Genomic DNA, 21988 nt, shown 5'->3' on the forward strand with positions numbered 1-21988 from the left:
ATATTATTGTCTAGAGACATTAATTATTCATTTTTTCTATAAAATATCAGGGTCACATGTTTTGCCTGACCAATAGTCCACAACCCAAAGATACTCAGTTTACTATTATGTATGACAAATAAATAAAATGAATAAAATAAAGCATCAAATCCTATCATTTGAAAATCAAATGTTTGGCATTTTTCTTCTTCTGATTTTGCTCTTGATTAATCAGCTAATCATTGCAGCTCTATACAATACCATTCAATATTTTTATCTATATTATAGAACATAAAAGGAAATTATATTACCATTTGAAAGGACACTTATCTTTATTTGCTCCTAAAAATGTACATTTACTAAAGAAAAGACCTCAAAATATTAAGTGTCTGGCTAATATTAGTAAAGCACCATTAAACCATGGACTTTGACGTGGGCACACAGGATCTTTGAAACAATAGATTTCGTACAGCAAGTGACTGAGCCCGGTACTTGTGGACTAAAGCAAAACAACAGTTTTTTATTTGGAGAAATGGTGGAAAATTTGCTAACACAACCACAAATTTTCACCCGTTGTACTATTGTTTTTTTTCTTGTGTCAAATGGCATAGCCTGTGTAAAAAAATAAATAAATAAATAAAAATAAAGTGCTTTTAATCTGAAAAGCACAGTAACGGAAGTCTAAAAATGTTGTTTGAATGGAGAGTGGCATTCACATGAAAGGGCACTGTTGAGACATTGGACTGGAGATACCATTTGTTCCCACCCAGATTCCCAGAGGCGTTTAAAAGCTGAGGGATGCACACTCTTGATTGTGCCCTTGACATTTGCTGTAACACAAGATTTAAAAAAAAAACAACAACAAAAAAAACAAAAAAGTAGGACTCCGACAAAAATGCTAAGAATGATGAAAATGGGATCTAAAAACCATTAGGGACAGAAAACAGTCTAAACAACCTGAGCGGCCTCTGCAGGGAATCTCAGGCAGTTTTTTGTTCTGCACTATAATAAAAACTATGAACTGAGACATGGTGGATGCTAAACCAGAGGATTTATTTCTCTTTTCTGCTAAACATGGAGATCACAGAAACAATATTTCAGAAACTTTTCCAAGTACAGAAATCATACTGAACAGGTTTTGATATGCTACAGTTGCCCGCTGAGCAACACAGTGAGCGGGGAGATCCACTTCCTAGTTACCCATTTTCCACCTCTGGATACAGAAATTTTCCTTTAATCCTTGTAGCAGATGTAGAAAAGTAAAAACAGTAACAAGCTCAACAGAACTGACGTGGTTCCAATTTGAGTAATGAAACATGGACATTTTGTTAGTTCTTATGCGTATGTTCGAATAAAATAAAGCAGGTTTTAAATGCAGTCCACATTAGAGTCTCAATGGGTTTGATGACGTACCCATCTTTTAACATGTTTACTACCGAGTGGACCCAGGTTCCTTGCTGATTAAAGCTAAATCAAGCTTTAGCTAAAAACCTGTGATAACATTTACCTTTTTTTTAAAATTCTGGTTTTCGGTTTAATATTTTATGCTGTTATGTTCCTCTTAACGGCGTTTTAGAGGCCTGACGATAAAACTCTGGTGAAAACACTGATTATCCATCTTTTTTTTAAACGGAGAAAATAGTCAAATAAAATATCGGCCATGGGCTCATAGACAGAAGAACATTGTTTTGTATCAGTGAAGACAGAACGTATTGGTTGGGCCCCAATTTGAGGAAAAGAAATGTTTGACATATGGTCCAGGTCTGTTGAGCTACACCTCAGTAAAGCAATACGATAACATGCGGTTAAGTGGAAATACGCCGCTGAAACACATGCGAAGAGAGTTATGGCTTATGGAGTGAATTCATGTGTAGTAAAGCATTTGTGGCAAAGTCACTAACACAAAGAAACACGAGCAAGGTTTGGATATAATTAGGCTGAGACCAGGTTTGTTGCTAACTATAATATACGAAGTGCATTTAAATATTTTTCCGTGCGCTAGTGTAGTATATTGAGCTCCTTGATTGCAAAACAAAGCTGTAATCTAAAGCACCCTCCGGGGTGCATTTATTTCTTTTAAGGGGAGGTGGGGTGATTTTAAAATTACCTGCACAGGTCAGTGATTTTTAATCCAGTCCGGAGAGCAAACGGGGGTCATTTTTCACCCCACGCCAGTGATAATTAAAGACGCAATTATCTACCGTTTTGTTGGGGGGGACCCTCTGGTCCCCCCTGTAATTTAAATCCTGTCCAGAGCAACGCGAAATGTGACTTTTGTCCGAAAATTTTGTCCCTACATTTGTTTAGGTTCTGGCGAACTGGTGCCATTAAAAGTACACCGAACTAACTATTAGCAGTTCCTGTTTGAAATGTACCCAAGAATGTACAGACAACTACTGAGATACCGACGAAAACTTAACAATGCAATGATTTTCAGCCAGGTTCTGAGTCGTCTTTCTTCTACGATTTCCAAGCGGGTTTATGGACGTTAATCTGAGATGGACATGGGAGACAAAAATTTCCTCGGGAAGTGTAGGTCACTCTGAATGGTATCGATGTGTGTTTCATGTCGGTGCGTTCAGATTTGACTGAGTTATGACAAGGAGGAGTACGATTTTTGACTTTAATTCACCCCTCAGAGATCTTGGCCCCCCTGCCGGCAGAGGCTTTTGGCTTTGTCCTGCTGAATGTCCATTTCCATTACAGACCACATGCTGTAATTTCCAGATGGTACAAATTTCCATCCAGGACAACGTGTGACATTAACGATTAGCCCAGTGTAATGTTAATCCCGCCGGAATGGGGCTCACCAGACTCTACTGTGTTACGACCATAGTATGCGTCAGAAATTTAAGCACAAGGAAAACAGAAGAAATCAGAAGGACACACACTCTACAGGTCAGGAGGACTTTGCCTTCGTGTATACACACCCACACAAAAAAATAAAGACAAAAACAAATAAATATGTCAAGTATAAAACTCTGGGAAACACTGTCCCCGATAAGTTGTTCCACCCGTCAAGTGAAATATGAGAGACACTGCTCCCGATAAATACACACGTACTGTAAAACACGCACACAATCACACACTGGTAGGCAAAAACTACCATCACTGCTTGTCATTATGGAAGACGCTGCTTCCGATAACGGGTTTTAATTATGGAAGGCACTGCTCCCGATAACTTTATCACATTATTAAGTGCTCCAAAGTAGACTGTGCAACATAAATGGCTTTCTTGCAAATATTGTAACCAATCAGCTCAGTTGTTAATTTCAGTAAAAAGGGGATTTGATAATAATGTCGTTAGTTTCTCAATGAATTTTGTGCATTTTTTTTTTTTTTTTTTTCAGTCTAGCATTCATCCTTCCATCAAGCAGAGAATAAATCAAGTTCAACACTTAATGTATCTCCGGGCTTGTGGTATGCAAATAAAAATTTCCATGTATTCAGACACTTTTAGTTTTCTTTTTGCTCCTAGTTTACTTTTTGGCAGACAAATCACGATAGTACCTGACACCAAATCAGGAAAACTTCTTTTCTAACCTTAATTTCTCCCTTTACGGTTTTTAAAATAACCGTTTGACGACAGAGAGTGAAGCACCACAGATGTAGCCCACTTGGCCAAAAGTAATGCGATAAAATTACTGTTTCAATGGTGCATACTCTCTTTGACACAAATCAATCTCCACATGAAAGGAAGAAAGAAAGGCCAGAAAAGAAAAAGATCTAACTTTACTCCATTTTGTAAGCAACAGTTGAGGAGTCATTTGTGTAGCAGATGCTGCCGTGAGATCAGACAGTATAACCGTCATAATTATGGAAGGCACTGCTTCCGATAACTTTATCACATTATTAAGTGCTCCAAAGTAGACTGTGCAACATAAATGGCTTTCTTGCAAATATTGTAACCAATCAGCTCAGTTGTTAATTTCAGTAAAAAGGGGATTTGATAATAATGTCGTTAGTTTCTCAATGAATTTTGTGCATTTTTTTTTTTTTTTTTTTCAGTCTAGCATTCATCCTTCCATCAAGCAGAGAATAAATCAAGTTCAACACTTAATGTATCTCCGGGCTTGTGGTATGCAAATAAAAATTTCCATGTATTCAGACACTTTTAGTTTTCTTTTTGCTCCTAGTTTACTTTTTGGCAGACAAATCACGATAGTACCTGACACCAAATCAGGAAAACTTCTTTTCTAACCTTAATTTCTCCCTTTACGGTTTTTAAAATAACCGTTTGACGACAGAGAGTGAAGCACCACAGATGTAGCCCACTTGGCCAAAAAGTAATGCGATAAAAATTACTGTTTCAATGGTGCACACTCTCTTTGACACAAATCAATCTCCACACGAAAGGAAGAAAGAAAGGCCAGAAAAGAAAAAGATCTAACTTTACTCCATTTTGTAAGCAACAGTTGAGGAGTCATTTGTGTAGCAGATGCTGCCGTAGGATCAGACAGTATAACGGGTTTTAATTATGGAAGGCACTGCTCCCGATAACTTTATCACATTATTAAGTGCTCCAAAGTAGACTGTGCAACATAAATGGCTTTCTTGCAAATATTGTAACCAATCAGCTCAGTTGTTAATTTCAGTAAAAAGGGGATTTGATAATAATGTCGTTAGTTTCTCAATGAATTTTGTGCATTTTTTTTTTTTTTTTTTTCAGTCTAGCATTCATCCTTCCATCAAGCAGAGAATAAATCAAGTTCAACACTTAATGTATCTCCGGGCTTGTGGTATGCAAATAAAAATTTCCATGTATTCAGACACTTTTAGTTTTCTTTTTGCTCCTAGTTTACTTTTTGGCAGACAAATCACGATAGTACCTGACACCAAATCAGGAAAACTTCTTTTCTAACCTTAATTTCTCCCTTTACGGTTTTTAAAATAACCGTTTCGACGACAGAGAGTGAAGCACCACAGATGTAGCCCACTTGGCCAAAAAGTAATGCGATAAAAATTACTGTTTCAATGGTGCATACTCTCTTTGACACAAATCAATCTCCACATGAAAGGAAGAAAGAAAGGCCAGAAAAGAAAAAGATCTAACTTTACTCCATTTTGTAAGCAACAGTTGAGGAGTCATTTGTGTAGCAGATGCTGCCGTAGGATCAGACAGTATAACCGTCATAATTATGGAAGGCACTGCTTCCGATAACGTCGTATAAAAAGACAAACAATAACTTTATAGTGGACACTGCCACTGATAAAAAAACAAACAAAAAAAAACAAATAACATAAGTGTAAATAAGGTTTCTCAGTGTTTTGATGGCAAGAGGTCACAGCTAAAGCTTGGACAGGTGTGATGTGTTAGGGTGGAGCCAGGAGGAGGCGATTTGTCTGAAGCATCTAACTTCTTCAAGTATTTGGTGCTGGTTCACTTCTTTTTCTTTTTTTTTTGTGATACTTTTAATTACTTTTCTATCTCCTCCTGGCTCTTTGTGGGACAGAAGGTCTGTTCCCCACATAAAAACTTGATTATAAGCCTGTATATAAAGGGTGGGACCTCTGATTGACAGTTTGTGCTTGAGTGCTGACATTGGAGCTCCTCACTCTGCTCTACAATTCATCTCTCACACACACACACACACACACACACACACACATCATACCCCGGGTTTTCACATCTCTGTACCCCCCCTTTTAGATTTCGTTGTCGATGTCCCAGATGTTTCCCACCATGGCGTTGGCACACCCCTGCAGGTTCCAGGTGGCCAGGGCCAGCTGGGTGCGGAGCCGCTCCATGTCGGTGGCCTCAGCGATGGATGCCAAAGTGTGGGAGCCCCGGCCCAGCACGAGGTGACGGAAGGGAGTCTCAATGGGGGACACATATGGAGAGAGGAGGGTGTGCTCAACCTGGAATGAATGAAAAAAAAAAAAAAAATCATAATACATTTGTGAGGTTTTCAGAAAAATGTTTAACAGAATCAGTAACGGCAGGATTATTCCCCTGATGTTTAAAAGTGTCTTGTAGTTTCAGAAAAAACATTGTATTGAAAGCTGGCATTGAATGCTTGTTCAGATTTGTAGACGTTTTTTGTTTATAAACTTATTTGTCAATGATACAGTTTTAGATGGCAAGATGACGCATGTTATTTAGGTAGAGTCCTTGTACAGCTGCTGTAGCCTGGACAATATGTAGCATTTTGTTACATGAAGTGTTGGTTTAGTATCGGTACAGAAATTCAGGATTTGTCTCAGCACTATCATCATGCCGTTCCAGACAACAACCGTCCCTAGCGTCCTTGCTAAAGAGTCTTGCTAACAGAAATGTTCATAGATTATCATCATTATAAAACTAGGTTATGTAATTCAGTAGAAAGAGTGGAAGGGAAAAAAAAAATGTATGCAAATCTTCTGCTGTAGCTTCAGTTATTATACAGCCATGAGAGCAGAGAGCCAAAGCAGACCTAGGATCAGCAAACCCTAACAAGGAATCAAGGGGGCCTTAAATATAAATGGATTAAAAAAAAAAAAATTAGTAATTTGATTATTAATCATCAGTTAATTTAGCAAAAAAAGAAAAACACACACATTCCCAGGTTGAGGGCACTTAGTATTTTATTTATTTATTGTTCCTCCTGGGCTCCATGGGGAAGTGTTGCTATTAACCCCGCTTTTAAAAAGGCAGTTCGATGGAGACAATTTTTAAATATTCAGGTGACTACGCAGCAGAGGTGTCACAGTATGCGTCTTACCCTCATGATCCTGTCATTGATGATCCGGCAGGCCTCCTTGTCATTTAAGTCAGTGTTGACGACGGCTCTGTTGATGCTGTCAGCAGCTCGGTAGAAGGAGCCTCGTGCACGGTTCAGCCAGCTGGGACTCACGTCCTTCAGCTGACCAGACTACAAATACAAAAAATAAAATAAAATTTTAAAATAAATCAATTAATTAAAAAACTCAAATACACATCAACATATTCAAATTTCTTGGGACGAAATTAGTCTGGTCCATACGTCAAATTCATAGCCTGCTCAAGAAAAATACACGTTCCCTCTAATACCCAGAGAAACCTAACTGTTTCGTGTACAGCATCGACGTTTATGTGCCAGGCCATCCAGAGGCTGTATGTAAACCAGAACACTGAATCAACCCATCGCAGAGAGACACATTTCCAAACTATTAATATACATCCACACAGAAAAGAGCGGAGAAAGTGTGAGAGACGGCGAGACCGACCCGTAAGAGCTGGTTGATGCGTTTGTAGATCTGGGCCACAGCCGTGGTGAGGATGCTGCTGTAGCGGCTCACGTCCAGACTGAGCAGGTGGTCGTGGACCAGTCGCACGGCCATCTGGCCGGCAAACTGCGCCGCCACCGCCGTCATTTCGCTGGTGCAGTGGTTGGTTTGGTAATCCAGGTGATCCATGTTGTCCAGGCTGGTGCCATAGTAAGTGTAGGACTCAGTCTTCGGACACAAACATGCATAGATGCACATATGAGCTAGGAACCAACTAGATGTCAGCAAACTGCACACAGATAGCAATATTTTTTTTTTTTTACCAAACAGGCTGTTCTGCCAGTTAATGTCTTTTTCTTTACTTTTTTAAAATTGTGTTGAGACAGCAGATCCAGAAGCAGTGGGCAGTATGTTTGATTGTAGATTTCTAATCCGATTATTTCAACCAAGACGAAGGTAACGTGCATGTTTGCATTCACAGTTTGTTGTGTATAAACCCAAATATGAAAAATATTACTGCTAATAATCAGTAGAATTCCACATTTTAATTGGCCTTAAAACTCACATCGGGGGACATGAAGTGGAACGAGATGGAGGGAATTCCAGAGAAGGCCAGGAAGGGATAGGCAGGGTCGTCTATCGACATTGGCTTCAGTCTGTCAACATGATAATGTAAAGTTATTTTCCCAAGCTATTGGCAAAAAAAACAAAAACAAAAAACAAAAACTTATAACTCTTTCTATGGCAAAAAGATGGTTGGTTCAAGTAAATTTCTATGGGCCTGGGTATCGAACCTCAAAATGATCTTTGGTAGCAAATGCGTCTGCAGCACTGAGTATCGGAAATTGTCAGGTACTGAAAGCTGGCTTGAATGCCTGGTCCGATTGATCATTTTCTTTATTTATTCTAAAATCAGGCAGTTCCTGATTTAAATTAGAACTTGCCAATTTTAAACTGTATTTCGTTTAGGTAAAGCACTTGTGCAGCTGCTCGTGTTTAAACAACGGTGATATTTGAGAATTAAGCTTATTTTGGAAATGGAAAACATAGGTTCTCAAAGTAAGGTATCTATAATCGGTACCGAAAATCAAGTATTGTATCGTAAAACACTGAAGAATTGCTGGCAGCAAGACCTAGATTTCTGTGGTTTTGGATTTACTATTCACAGTATTTGAGGCGTTTCATTTCTAAAGACTAAAAAACGTAAAAACATGAAAACTATCCTCACAAAAATGATGGAAATATAAACAGTAGGTAATTTTAAACTTTCTCTAATGCACAATTAAAAAAAAAAAAAAAACAAAACCTGTAAAAAGCAAGGATTTACAAACTGGTTCCCTACTTACGTATTGGCCTCCCAGTTTTTCCTCCCCACCATGTCGTACACAGTGCCAGAACCAAGAGGACTCTTCACCTGTATAGACGAGGCAGATAACCGTCACTACAAACTGCAGGCTGGTTTGCAAAGGAGCCGGATCACCGTGAGGTGGTGAGTTGTTACCTCTTTCATTGTGCGCTCAATGAGGCTGAAGAGCAGCGGACTAGCTGAGGCCATAAAGCTACCCCGACCTTGTGAAAAAAAAAAAAATATATATATATATACTCAGACAACTGACAACCTTTACTATTGGAGAACTGAGATATACTATGTGTGTGTACATACCCATAACTGCTCCATCCAGGCTTATGTAGGTGAAAACGCTTTTGTCAATAGAGGACATATAACCCTAAAAAGCAAAGTCACATGAAAGGACACTTGTGGTACAGCATATATTTTATTCTATGGTGCGTCTTCATCACAGTCTTGTAGTTCTTACCTCCAACCACTCAGTGGCGCCAACATTTCCATACTCTCCAGCAGTCCAGCTTGCAAACACAAGGCTTCTCCTCGGCCTGAATCCATCTAAATAGATAACACACGTGAATTATATCATTGATGTCATGCAGACAAACAAACGCATATTTATTTGTAATCATTTAAGATAAGAGTCTAACCAGATTGACAAATCCTAACACCATGATTCCAAGACAAGCCTCTCTACTACTAAGAGTAAAATTAAAATTGCAAATTACAAGAATATAAGGGGTGAACACACGCCAAGGAGGTTTATAAACAGGTTTATAAACAGGAGGACTCTGGGAAGAGTGGACTCAAACAAAACTAAAGCAGATCACAAGAGCATTCTTTTCCTTAACAACAGTGTCTGTTTTTCAGTGTCTGTGCGATATACAACTACTTGACAAGGAATCAGGAACAGGCATCAACTGTAGCGAGCTGAGAGTTGTCACAAACCACCAGAGGAGTCGAAGACTGTAACTTTGCTTCTTCATCATCCTTTGTAAAACAAATAAACCGCTCTTTTCTGTGTTGTGACAATGTTAAAATTATACATTAAAGTAACAGAAATATCAGAAAGTGAGCCTTTGAATTGTCACTCTTCCAACACGCTGGGATCTCCCTCCCAAGCACTGCTAAATTCCTCTCCACAGTCATGGCTCTACGTCTGGTAGGGTCACTTAGGGCAGCGATACCCAAGCAGGGAGGTACTTGTGCAGTTGCCAGAGGGTACGCGGAAAGACGGTGGAGTAGCTCAGCCAATTCGAAACAGCAGAAATTATGACTTGAAATAGATTTTAAAAATATATTAGTGCCCACATATTTGTGTTCATGAGAAAAATAAAAACAAATGTGTGGGCAAACTAATTCACCGTCAAGCAGAGAAGTCAATATAGACAGCGAAGAGTAACGGATGAACTGGTGAATCCGGCCTCTTCAAGTGGCAGCAGCATGAAAGCAAACCTGACAAAATCCACTGGAAAGTACGGAAGTATGAAAAACTAGTGTGACAATAAATAATGCTGAAAAACATCCAGTTTAAAGCAAATTAAAGAGAAGACGTGTGGAACATGACGTGTGGTCACTGAGTTCATCTGACAAGGTTGTGGGGGTAGAGAAGACAAAAAAGGCTACACACTGTGTTTCCAGGACACTGATCACATACACTCCCCCCCTGTTCATTGTGTTCATCAAATAAGCATTGTTACCGTTCTCCACCATCTCGTGAACAGCCTTGGCCAGCTCCAACAGTATGGAGCTGCCAACAGTGGCCCGGGCATAGCCTTTACCCCAGGCGTCTCTCTGAGCTCCCAGTACAACGTAGCGATCTGCAGTCACACACACACACACACACACACACACACACACACGTCTTAGATGTACAAAGAAGAAAAAAGAAAAAAGAAATCCTACCGTGGATGATTACAGTAAAAAACTGTTAGGTCCTACCAGGATCAGAGAATCCTTTGATGACCCCAAACACATTGTGGATCTCCCTGTTCACCAGCACGTTGTTCACCTCAACAGTGATGTTCTCGATGCCTCCAAGTCTGTAAGACACTGACCTGAAGCCGCCCTTAAAACCGCTGCTCGCATCTGATTCAGGGCCGTAGATTTTCCTGGAGAGGAAGACAAGGACAGGCGGAACTGGTGAATGACCCTGAACTGTGCCAGAGAGTCTACCGCTGTGGCCAGTTTTCCAGTTTCCACATTTATTCAGCCGATTTAGCAGATTTACTTAAAGAGCGAGTCAGCTTTCAAATATTAAAAAAAAAAAATTCTTGCTGTGACCAAAGTTGAGTCTGTGGAGTCAAAGATCTCATGAAGAAAAACCTTTCCGAAAAAAGTGTGCTTACAGTGCAGTAATGTCAACCAAGTTTGAACTCTACACTCTACATTCAAGTCTTTTTATTTCCAGTAAATGTCTGCAAACAATCAGAAAATAACAGACTGGTATCTGGTAAATACATATACAGGGTTTCTTCAGTGTTCACTGAATTAAATTGAAGGCTTCTACAATTTCTTGACATGTATATCACATTTTTTGTCAGTACTTCCCAGGTGTATGTAACAGTAATAATATAATTCATCCATTAATGTGACCTGTACACATGTGTTGTATGAGCAGGGGCCCAGGGGGGAGCTAGGGGGGGGGAGAGGTAGGGAGGCCCCAGAGCCAGGTCTCTGTATAAAGTCACTTAATAATAGTTAATAGTTATTATGTATTGAGTGAAAGTCACAGAGCTCAATTAAAAGACTACGAATAGAAAAAAACCCCAGCAATTACAAAATAAAATGATTAATTTGTTAATTTAAGTTTTTAATTGACACTTGTCCACTCATCTCCGGACAGCTAAAGGTTCTAACTCATGTTAAGGTCTACGGCAGGCAAGAAAAAAAATAATCATGACCTTTGTAAAATGAAACTTAACCTCCCAACATCAAACAAGAGAAGTTCACAGTCATGTTATGTCCAGCAAACTTGACTGAAGGTTTCAGTAAACATGATACTTCTGGTTAATGCTGTTGTCCAAAGCGCAACAATGAATGTACATATTCATTGTGCCTGTGTCTAACCATTGGATCCGCGAAAGGCTGTTTGCCTCTGATGTGTTTGTGTGTGTATTCGTGTTACAGGCTGTCTTACTGTAGAAGAGTAGATGCCATGTTGGCGGTGATAGTCTGGGCTGGGATTTTGGGGAGGCCAGACGACTGGGTTGGGGGGAACTGGGTGTGGTTGAAGGAGGGGAATCCAGGCGTGTAAGGGTCGCCTGAACCCAGATGGACCTGAAGGCGACATGAAAACAAAGATCAGGGCCAAGTAGTTTCAAAATGAGACTCTACTTGTTTGCTTGGTTAATTGGCTTTTACAGCATTCTACAAAAAATGTGTGTGTGCAAACTTACATGTCCGTACAGCGCTGTGTCCGCTTGATACTTGTAATCTTGACTGTCAGGGTAGATTAGAACGGCAGAGGCCCCCTTTGTTGCAGCATTATCCACCTGAAGAACCATAATAGGAAACAACAGAAACATTAAAAAAAAAAAAAAAAAAAACCAAGATGAGATTGAGCAGCTCCAGAAATCAAGAAATTGCTGCAACTGATTTGTGGCATACGAGGGCATGAAATCAGCACATGCCTGCTCTGCAAAACTGATCTTTCCGCTCCGGAGCAGCAGTACACTGTCTTTCAGCTCGACGTTCTTCTTCTGCAGAACATCCAGATCCTCCTGACGACCGTAGTTGCCATACACCAGCTTGCCCTACGTACACACACACACACACACACACACACACACACACACACACACACACACACACACACACACACACACAGAGTTAAATAGGTCCCAACATTAAACATACAGCTAAAAAATTATTCTAGCAACAAATCCCCTTTTAACAAACTCTAAGACAGGGCAATTTTATTTGTATAGCACGAAGGCAATTCAAAGTTCTTTATGTTATGCATGAAAAACGTTTTAAAAAAATGGAAAAACAGACTAAACACATTAAAATGCAAACTAAAAGAATAGGACCTGTAAATTTACAAGTTAAGAACATTATAAGTTTATGTTTCATTATAAGTCCTGGATGACACAAGGATATCATGCACTTGAACTCAGACCCAAGGCCTAAATTTAAGTAACAAACATGAACTTTTTTAAAACTTTTGACTTTGGGAGTGTCAACTGTATATATATAAAAATCGACCCACCTGCACTTTCCCAGGAGCACTGTAGGCCAGGTACCCCACAGGCTCGAAGACATTTGACCCAAAAAGGACACGGTTTGGGCGATTGCTGCCAACAAAAAAGAAGCTTGTTACGATATCCATATTGTGTTTCTGTTTCCTGTAAAACTTTACTTTACAGCTCTGTAACTTCCTGCTACCTTTCTAATAATTTTCTAGTAAGTTAGAGTTTATTTTGTTGACTATTTACTGTAAACTTTAGTTTGGTGTATATTTGTTCTCAGTTGCTATTTGTACTTGCCTCTGTCTTTATTTTATTACTATAATTACACCTATACTTGTAATTAGTACCAAATTACAATCTTCTGTATGGGAAATTGTTGAGGAAATTATATGAAAATTCGTATTTGGAAATTTTAGGCCAGTTAAAAGAAAAAAGGAAAAAACGAAAAAATGATTAGAACTTAGATCCAGGGGCTTTTACAGTCAAATGATTAAAAGGCCAACAGTCTGACAAAATGTTCCTGTGCCTCTGGGATGGTCATGGAAATGTTTTGAAATGTTTTAAAATTTCCATGAATGAATAAGGCACCTAATCAGCAATTCAGGAGGGTGCATTTGACCTTGAGTTACAGCGCCCCCAACAGGCCAACAAGAATAGAGACGTTGAAACGCTGCTTAAAACTTTGGACTCGATTTATATCACCACCCTCAGACAAAACTGTGACATGATAAAGAAATGTCCCTAAAAAAAAAATAATCAGAATCAATTCATTTATTAAATAGGTGTTGTATTGACCTGTCGGGCATCTGCAGCTGAACATAGTGTCTGTCGGTCCAGGGATCCATCTCCAGCCTCTTGAATTCATCAAAGATGCGGTTTGCCAGATTCATATCTTCTGCACTTCCTGCCGAGCGCCTGGGCAGATCGAAATCCCTGCAAAGGGAACAAAATCATTTCTTCCTGCCAACTTGGTCTGAGTTCTGTCTTCTGAGAAGACTTGTGTACAGTTAAACCGCTTCTGAGAAAAGATGACTCATGAGCTTTTTTAGAAGACACAACATACTTTGTTGTGAGCCTTTGTCTTTGAAGGAAACTAGAAAAAAAAAGGAAGACGCGGTACAGGGTTTTGGAATGAAAGTGTTTTCAAAATGTCAAGGCTGAGCCGATTTCAAGGCTTGAGGAAATACCGCTGTCGTTAGGCTGTGATTACCAGTATGGTGTACGGGGGACGCTCTGCAGATCAGTTTGCTGAAGGCTTGGTGACAATTGTGAGACAATCTAGTGAGTTTAAAAAAGGAGTTTTCATGCCCAAGCCTTAGAAAAAGGAGAATGATTTTTTTGTATCTAACTTTAGGCAGGATCTGGAAAAATTAAAGACCTGCAGTTCATGGCAATAGTAAGAACTTTTAATATTCACATAGCTTAGATAGAAAACTACAAAGACAGGCAAAACTATCCCGTAGAGACAGAAAACGACAGAAGAAAAAGAAAAAAGACACAAAACCACTAGAAAGAGACATAAAAACCAATAAAAAAACAGACAAAAAATGACTACAAAGAGATTCAAAACAGAAAAAAATTATGGATTCATTAACCAATTAAAAACATATTAAATTAATTAGTTAATTTAGGTTTTTGCTAAAATTCACATCTCTATTATGAGCTGAAGGCTATTAAGACCAACTGACATTTTAACACAGGATTTACTTTGGAGAGACTATTTTAATTGTGTTTTTCCACCTGGGATCATTTACTTGTTAGTTTATTATTTGGCAACAGGTCTGTTTTTGAATTGTTCGCCGTTTGCATGGTAAGATGTGTTCTTTCCTGGCTTCACCCTCAGCATAACAACATTAACCTGAGCGTGGTTTGAGGGCATGCACATTAAAACTTTACCTCAGTGTCTTGTCAAAGGCCTGGCTGGTGAGTTTCTGCGTGAGGAGTTCGGTGATGTCCTTCCAGTCCAAGTGAAATTCTGGAGCTGGTGCAAAATCCGCAGGCGGCGTCACCGGCTCCGCGTTCCCCGGCTCCGCGTTCCCCGGCTCCACTCGAGGTTTACGGTGGCTGATGTAACCAACCAGGTAGCCTCAAAGACACCAAGTACAGAGACACCAACGCTGTTTTAAAATAGAGCCTGACCAATAAATCAGTCGATTTAAGTTAATGTAAGTAACAAGAAAATAAAATGATTGAAAGAAAAGACAGGTGCTTGAGCTATCTTATTACCAGTGTTAGTACCTGTTGTTAAATTAGCTAGCCACGAAGCCAGCTAATGCCATGGCTTGTCAGTGGAAGACAGCAAATGAGCCGCTAACTTATACTCGTTATACTCACTCTGCCTAAATGACGTAATAAGGTAAATATATCCACGACTTGAATGTCAGTACAATCACAGTCTGAGGATTGATATTATACAGTTAGTTTGTCTCAAAGGTTTAAAGCTAAGACACAGTGCCTTTTCAGAAATAACACTCAGCAACTTAGCTAATGTCCAACTATCCCTTTTCAAAACAGCTGGCTAGAACTGGTAATATTCGAGGGATTATTAGACCAGCAGGAAAACACCAGAAGTAAACGTGTGCACATTGAGACAAGTAAATGACAGTGAAAGCTGATTCAGATAAAGTCTACATTAAGAAGGTAGAAAAGTTTAGAGCAGCTTTCCGACACTGCTGCTAGAGAGTGCTGGAGAGACCAGGGACGTGGATCACATCACTCCAGTTCTCGGGTCTCTGCGCTGGTTTCCTGTGTGTCAATGAATTAACTTTAAAATACTACTGTTGGATTTATAGAGCACTGAATGATCCAGGGCCAAAATACATCTCTAATCTGCTCTAAGGAAGGTGTAAGTTCACTGCATGTCACACGGTGCGAGAGGGGTCCACTAAAATCTTTGCAATCGTTGCAATCTTTCTCAGATTATAAGATGAACACGTGTTATATCGCAGCATTATGATGTAAACAGATAATGTTTTTTAAAATGCAGCAAAACAATGGACACGCTTTGGCCATAGTGCTGACACATCGCAAGGTATTCTTCTTTGCCCATAAATGTTTTTTTTTTTGTTTTGTTTTTTTAAATTAAATAAAAACGCACCCTCTTAAACTTTATCAGAAATCGCATTGTGTAAAGGAGCCTTTTATGTCTCCAGAGTCAAAACAAAATTTGCATCATTTATCTGGAACAAACTCTAAGAAAACTTGAGGTCTTCTCAAAATCTCTTAAAATCGAGGCTTAAATTGTTTCTGTTTGGAGCTGCCTTTTAAAAAAAAAATAAATGAAGGATGGTCTTGCACTGCAAAGCAATTTTAATACTCCTATTAATCCATTTGATTCAATATTTAATTCTATTTATGTACGTCATTTTTATATTCCCTCGTGTTTCTTTTATATCTTGTATTAATGCCTTTATGTGTTTTATGTACAGTTCTTGTTGCCTTGTTGTCAAAAAGTCCTACATCCTACTTCACTAGGAGGAGTAAGTTTTAACTAGTATGGTATGGTACTAGTAATGCTTAAATATGAGAAACAGCATCACTGGAATGCAATGGAGTCCAATTTTTCAGGCTGGTCCCAAATTATGTCATTTATTTACAATAATTCTTCCAAAGTTTCTGCGTTTATTTTCAAAATCATACCGTGTATTGTATTGTGTGCATCATCTGAAATGAACTGTCGATTTACCCATTAGACAGCAACAATTTTAACAACCGATTAATTGTTTAAGTAACTTTTTAGGTGAAAATGTCAAAACAATTCGTCGGTACCAGGTTCTGAATGTGAAAATTTAATAATAATGACTGTTTTGTTAGTTAACTTAATATTTTTGGATTCTGGACTGTTGTTTGAACAAAACAAGACATCTAAAGCTAGTAACGCAGGTTTGGAGAAATTGTAATGGGCCTCTTCATACACTAAACAATCAATCAAGAAAATAACTGGCAAATTAAATCAGAAATAGAGATAATTGTTAGTTGCAGGCCTAAAATCATGACTGGTTGTCATAAAAACACACATAAAAGATGACAATGAGCATGACCTACCAGTAACAAATATCATCAGGATTCCCAGGGCCAGGTAGCAAATATTACGCCAGTTCTGATGCAGAAGTGCTGGCCTGTAGCTCGGAGAGCCCCCCGCCTGCCCCTCGACCTCCACGGCATCATCTGTGGCATCGTCGGAAAGTTTGACCTCAACGTGGCTCTCGCCGTCATCCATCGGCTGCAGGGTGAACCTGCTGTACCGCTCGCTTTTAATCTGGAGTGAGAAAAACAAAGATAGTGGAAGATACGAGTGAAAACTATAAAACAGAAGCTGCAGGGGAAGATGGGCGGGTAAGTCCTTACTAAAGGACCAAATTTATTTTGAATTGTTACAGTTTTTAGTTTCAGCTACTGCAAAATGGATCAAGACATTGTACTGTCTACTCTACCTGCTCAATCACATAATAAACAACATGTAAAAATGCGTAAAACATCACCTCAAAATGTGAATAGCAAACACTCACCACGTTGTTAAACGCGGACCTCACTCGATCCATTGTTGCTGTAGTTGTCATTCTAAAGACAGAGAGTGAAAGGAGGAAACGAGGTTGTGAGCGGCAAATTAGGAGTGCACCTGCAGAAGGGAAAGATGAAAGCTCTGCTTTTCGGTGAGCTCTGCAGGGTGGTGTGGGTTTTCACTGTAAACAGGCTTATTTCCTGAGGCAAAAACCTAAACTGGACCGACAGGATTAAAAACCTTATTTTATAAACAGCACACTGCATGTGTACTGTGTGTGTTAATCTGTGTGTGTTTAGTCTAACATGAGTGATAAGACTGCTATTTTGCTGCACTGTATTAGGGTGTCTCTCCTTCCAATATCTTCACAAATGTGAAGATTTGCTGGTTTACTTAGTCTTAGAACTGTTGGTCGGAAAAAATCAGGGTGGTTTAACCCCCGGGTAATTTCCTGCGGGAAACCCTGTGATCATATAATGTATTCATGATACAGTATCATTAACCTTTTAAAATACCATCCCGCCCATGGGATGCGTGGACCCTGGGGGCGCTACTTAAGGTGTGTTTTCGTCTCTACTAGACTCAACCTTGACGAATTATATGTTCTTTGAAAGCTCAAAGTCTCCTGATTCTGTCTGTCTGTCTCTTTCAGGATCCCCATATCACCACAACAGCTGTTGACACAGAATGGGTTTAAACTTGTGGCTATTGCTCCAAAGTGTTTTCCACAGAAAAAGGCATAACTACAGGCCGTCTATTCCTTTGTTTTTGCCACTGTGACTTTGGTTCAGTAAGACCAGGGTTATGACTGTAATCAAAAGGGTTGAGCAAGCAGGAGCATTTTATTTTGGGTACATTACTTTCAGGCTCGTGCACGAAAACAGGAGTGTCTGTTAAGGGGTTAATGGTCAATAAACAATGCTGAATCATCAATTAGGCATACTCCTGACCATTTAAAAAAAAATTTATGAACTGGGCAACAAATGCAGGCAACTAAATCTAAAAAACTAAATTTTTAAATGTCTCAAATGACATCAAATAACTGGACTTCACCTTCACTTGACACATACGTACTCACTGATCACAACACAGATATTACCCGGTAAGCATGACCTTTCCACCTAACAAATAATGTTTACTTTTTGGTTCATTTATAAACATGCCAGATCAACGTTCATTGTCGTTTCAGGTGCGACTGCTTCCTTATACTGTAGATGGAGACTGGTGCAACGTGCACTAAGCCTGCCAGTTAATCATACTGCATCCTTATTACTGAAATGAAGCAGGAGACAGCTATTGTTTCTTCCTTCCTTAAAAAGATTTTTTTTATATATTTATTTATTTTATTTTTTAAAATATATATATTTATATATATTTATATAGGGAAATTGCAAAACCGGAGAAGTGAAACCAGTTTGTCAACGCTATGATTCACCGTGGCAACAGATAAATAAAGAGCAGAGCCTCCATTATAATCCTGTGAAACTAGAAATATTAATGTGTGACAATGCACATTTATCTTTAAACACCGGCAGCTGCAGTGAAAGAGCCCGAGTTAGGGTTAACACTATCACATTCGATTCAGCTTAGGCGCAGACTTGAATTTCCTTAATGGGTGATGAAGCTGGAATCCTACTGCAGCTATGTTACACTAAATTTTAAATTATATTTTTTCAGCAGTAACATGATGGGGACAAAGTGTTGTTGGCAGCAGGAGATGAAATCAAACAGTTAAGACTTAAGTTTATTAATAGACATATGACTGTAACATATAGTTTAATTTTTAGACGTCTATTTTACATTTAAAAAACTTGCTCAACAGCATGTTTTATATAATATATATTGTGTTATAGTTCAAAATGTAGTCAATTTAAAACATAGTAACTGAAATGTTGTTAAAACAAGTTAGGAATACACTCACCAAGGCCAAACTGGTTTCATTTAGATGACAGCGAGCTCCGTGCACTCCGTGTGGTCTCCCCAGTCAGCAGATCTGGATCCAGTAGAACGTCCACAGAGTCGCAGTGTTATAAAGACAGAAAGTGTATAGACTTTATGCTGAGCTGAAGATGAGACAGAGATCGTTGTCTCTGTGTTTACACGTCCTGTTCCTGGAACAGGAAAATCTGGGTTTCCCCTCGACTCAGGGTTAAGAAAACTCAAGAGTTTTCACTAAACCTGCTTTCTACAATACAGCCCAGAGCCTTAAAAGCTCAGTCATGCCACGTCTCTCAAAAGACTTGTTTTTCTTAGTTGAACAGGATCAAAAACACTTCCTTGTGGAGTTTTTGCTATTTACAGCCATCGGGCAGGGCAGTATTAGCTATATGAGAGGCAACAAGAAATTTCAGTACAGATATTTAAGGGATCCTTATTGAAAACGTTTGTTCACGCTGAAGGCTTTAAATATTGTAAATATCACAAATATATATTTGTACGTTTTTTTTTAAGACCCTATCAGTATCGACCTCAAAAATCCAGTACCAGTCGAGTTCCATTACTGATCCTTTTAGTCACCATGTGGGCCAGTCATACTACTCAATAAAACGTTACAAGTTACATTTCTATCAAGTGCAAAACCTATTTACTACCTGTCATTTATTTGAAAACTTAAAAATAAATGAATGAATAGTGTTTAAACGGGGCTAAATAAACCTTTGGGGAGTGGTTACACGACGTTGCATCATGCCATGACTCCACATGAAAACTCTCCCTCGATTAGAAAGGTGCAATTCACATTTAGAGTTTTTACATGTCTGACCAGATACTATTATTATTATTATTATTATTAACAACATTATTTTAGCTTAGAGGGGAGAATTTAGTATTTGGGGGTAAGAATACTGCTCCATACTCACTCATTTGCAAACCAGGAGACGAAGCAAGAAAAAAAAAAACCCAGAAATTTTATATTGAAACAAACAGTCAAACATGTCGCCGATAAATAACTATAATGTGGATTTTTTTTTTCTTTCTTTCTTTCTTTAGACGAAACGCGGTTTCATATGTTACGGGCGGAAGAACAGGGGGGTCATTAGTAGCATCATTAATGATGCTACAAATCTAGTAAGCTAGTAGGCAAAGCGTCCCTCCCTCGTTTCTGCTCCGCCGCGACTCGATGGGGTGGGGGGGGGGGGGGGGTAGAACTGGCCTAGAGGTCAAAGCAGCCAAACAACAGGACACGACAAGCTAAACTGTTGCGGGGCAAATGCGCGGCGGACGGCGGACAACTCACCTTGCCGTTCTCGCACCTGTCTGCCCGGCTCACTCGGCGTCCATATAACGTTCGTAGCGCTTCCGCCCTCCCGTGATTGCGCCGTCGGCCACGTGACTCCAAAGGTAACACCCACCCGCTCGTGAGGATTCGGTCGTTCGGGGGCGGGCGAGGCGACCCCGAGCAACGGGACTCCGGTGTGCGTCACCGTCGCCCTTCCTCTAATGTCATAAGCAGCGCTGAGTACATTTACCCGAGTACGGCGCTTAACATTGAGGCAGTTTGCGCTATTTTACACTTCCGCTCCGCTAAAGTCAACGCCGCTAAGCCTCGTTGTGGGTTTGTGGCGAGGACCTGAAAAGGCTGTCGCGGAAACAGTGCTGTAAAACCTCCCAGTGAAAGCTTGACCATTCATTACTGGTGGCATACTGGCCGGCCTTTGCAGCACCCAGCTCTTATTTTAAGCACGATTTTGATGTGGGTGAAGTTATTTTCCTCCGTGGTACAGGGGGTCGTTCTAGCGACAAACAGTCACGAAGCGTCTCGGACCCCTGCACTTTTTGCGCACGTTGTCGCGTTACAGGTTTGATTTCTAAATGGATCTTTTTTTTTTTTTTTTACCCATCAAGCTACACCCAATAACCCATAACGACAAAGTGTACACGTGTTTTTATACATTTTCTTTTGCAAATCTTAATAACAAGTCATAAGTATTCAAAGTGTTCAGACCCTGTGATGCGGCGCTGCCAATCACGGTCAGGTGCGTCCTCGAGATGTGTGACCGGAGTTCACCGGCTGCGGACTGAACTGACCAGACGTGGCTTTTAGGAAGGCACACGCCTGGGTACGTAACGTCCCACGGCTCGCGTCGCATCGTCAGGACAAAAACCCCGGACGTGGAGCTAGGGACAGGGTGACCGGTCAATACCGAGGGAAGGATGAATGCAGCCGAATACAGGGAGGGGTCCTTGGAGGGGAAAAACCTGCCCGGTCTCGGTCTCGGGTGCGCGCAGCCTGAGGGGCCGAGGCGACGGTTCGGCTTTCAGCATGACAATGACTGGGGACGTGAATAGTGAGAGATGCTGCCTTCGTGTTGCTCGTGGGGAAATATTGAGACGACTCCCGGAAGGTGCACGAACGCAAACAAACAAACAAACGATGCCAGTGTTCGGAGGCAGGCGCGAGACCCAAATACGCTGTGCTCCGATCGCTTTTTTTTTTTTTTTTTTTTTTTTCTTCAGTGACAGCGGTAATAACTGCTCATTTAAAAGGCACTTGGTTCAAAAATAGAAACGGAGACAACGGTGCAGTTGCACCTTAAGCTGCAAATTGCACCAATTAGTAACCACGGGGGGAGGGGGGGGATTGTTTTATTAAGTCAAAGCCTAAGGTTAGAGCCCCCCCCCCCCGCCTCCCCGTTGCAATAACTTTCATACAGTCCTGAAAATGAATTCAGCTTGACGTGAACGCAGTATTGCAGACGCCATCAAGCAACAAACGTGAGCAAAGGCGGGGTAAAGGTGCCAGAAATAGAATCTGCACCACTGTGTGTGTGTGTGTGTGTGTGTGTGTGT

The 21988-nt window shown here is 40.0% G+C and overlaps 2 protein-coding genes and 2 long non-coding RNA genes across 8 annotated transcripts in view; 1 reads left to right on the top strand and 3 right to left on the bottom strand.

The window, feature by feature from the left end:
• Positions 1–3296: 3296 nt before the first annotated feature.
• Positions 3297–3763, bottom strand: LOC120790249. The gene is made up of 2 exons (XR_005707519.1): positions 3711–3763; positions 3297–3522 (listed from the first exon to the last, which is right to left on the bottom strand). It is a non-coding gene; the product is annotated as an uncharacterized LOC120790249 (long non-coding RNA).
• Positions 3764–3965: 202 nt separating this feature from the next.
• Positions 3966–4429, bottom strand: LOC120789580. The gene is made up of 2 exons (XR_005707416.1): positions 4371–4429; positions 3966–4180 (listed from the first exon to the last, which is right to left on the bottom strand). It is a non-coding gene; the product is annotated as an uncharacterized LOC120789580 (long non-coding RNA).
• A 197-nt stretch (positions 4430–4626) lies between these two features.
• tfr1b (transferrin receptor 1b) lies at positions 4627–21210 on the bottom strand. Of its 4 annotated transcripts, XR_005707415.1 has the most exons (21): positions 20436–20525; positions 19122–19193; positions 17208–17259; positions 16744–16957; positions 14596–14785; positions 13495–13632; positions 12720–12804; positions 12142–12264; positions 11908–12003; positions 11649–11788; positions 10451–10620; positions 10210–10329; positions 8982–9067; positions 8828–8891; positions 8666–8733; positions 8511–8578; positions 7730–7820; positions 7165–7392; positions 6681–6830; positions 5033–5838; positions 4627–4841 (listed from the first exon to the last, which is right to left on the bottom strand). XR_005707415.1 is itself a non-coding variant. In XM_040126338.1 (20 exons), the coding sequence occupies exons 3-20, from the start codon at positions 17256–17258 to the stop codon at positions 5626–5628; spliced, it is 2295 nt and encodes a 764-aa protein (XP_039982272.1). In that variant the 5' UTR covers position 17259; positions 19122–19193; positions 21144–21210; the 3' UTR covers positions 4627–5625. The 4 variants fall into 4 exon arrangements, 3 of the variants coding, with proteins under 3 accessions (XP_039982272.1, XP_039982271.1, XP_039982273.1); XM_040126338.1 differs by lacking the exon at positions 20436–20525 and adding an exon at positions 21144–21210 and having other exon boundaries at positions 4627–5838; XM_040126337.1 differs by having other exon boundaries at positions 4627–5838.
• Positions 21208–21988, top strand: part of sh3kbp1 (SH3-domain kinase binding protein 1) — a 41362-nt gene continuing 40581 nt past the window's right edge. For both annotated transcript variants that reach the window (XM_040126340.1, XM_040126341.1), the window contains exon 1: positions 21208–21258. The gene's annotated coding sequence lies outside the window, so the exon portion shown is untranslated. The remainder of the gene's footprint in view (positions 21259–21988) is intronic.

Source organism: Xiphias gladius, chromosome 5 (genome assembly GCF_016859285.1).
Source record: "Xiphias gladius isolate SHS-SW01 ecotype Sanya breed wild chromosome 5, ASM1685928v1, whole genome shotgun sequence".
In the NCBI taxonomy this organism is placed as follows: Eukaryota; Metazoa; Chordata; class Actinopteri; order Istiophoriformes; family Xiphiidae; genus Xiphias; species Xiphias gladius.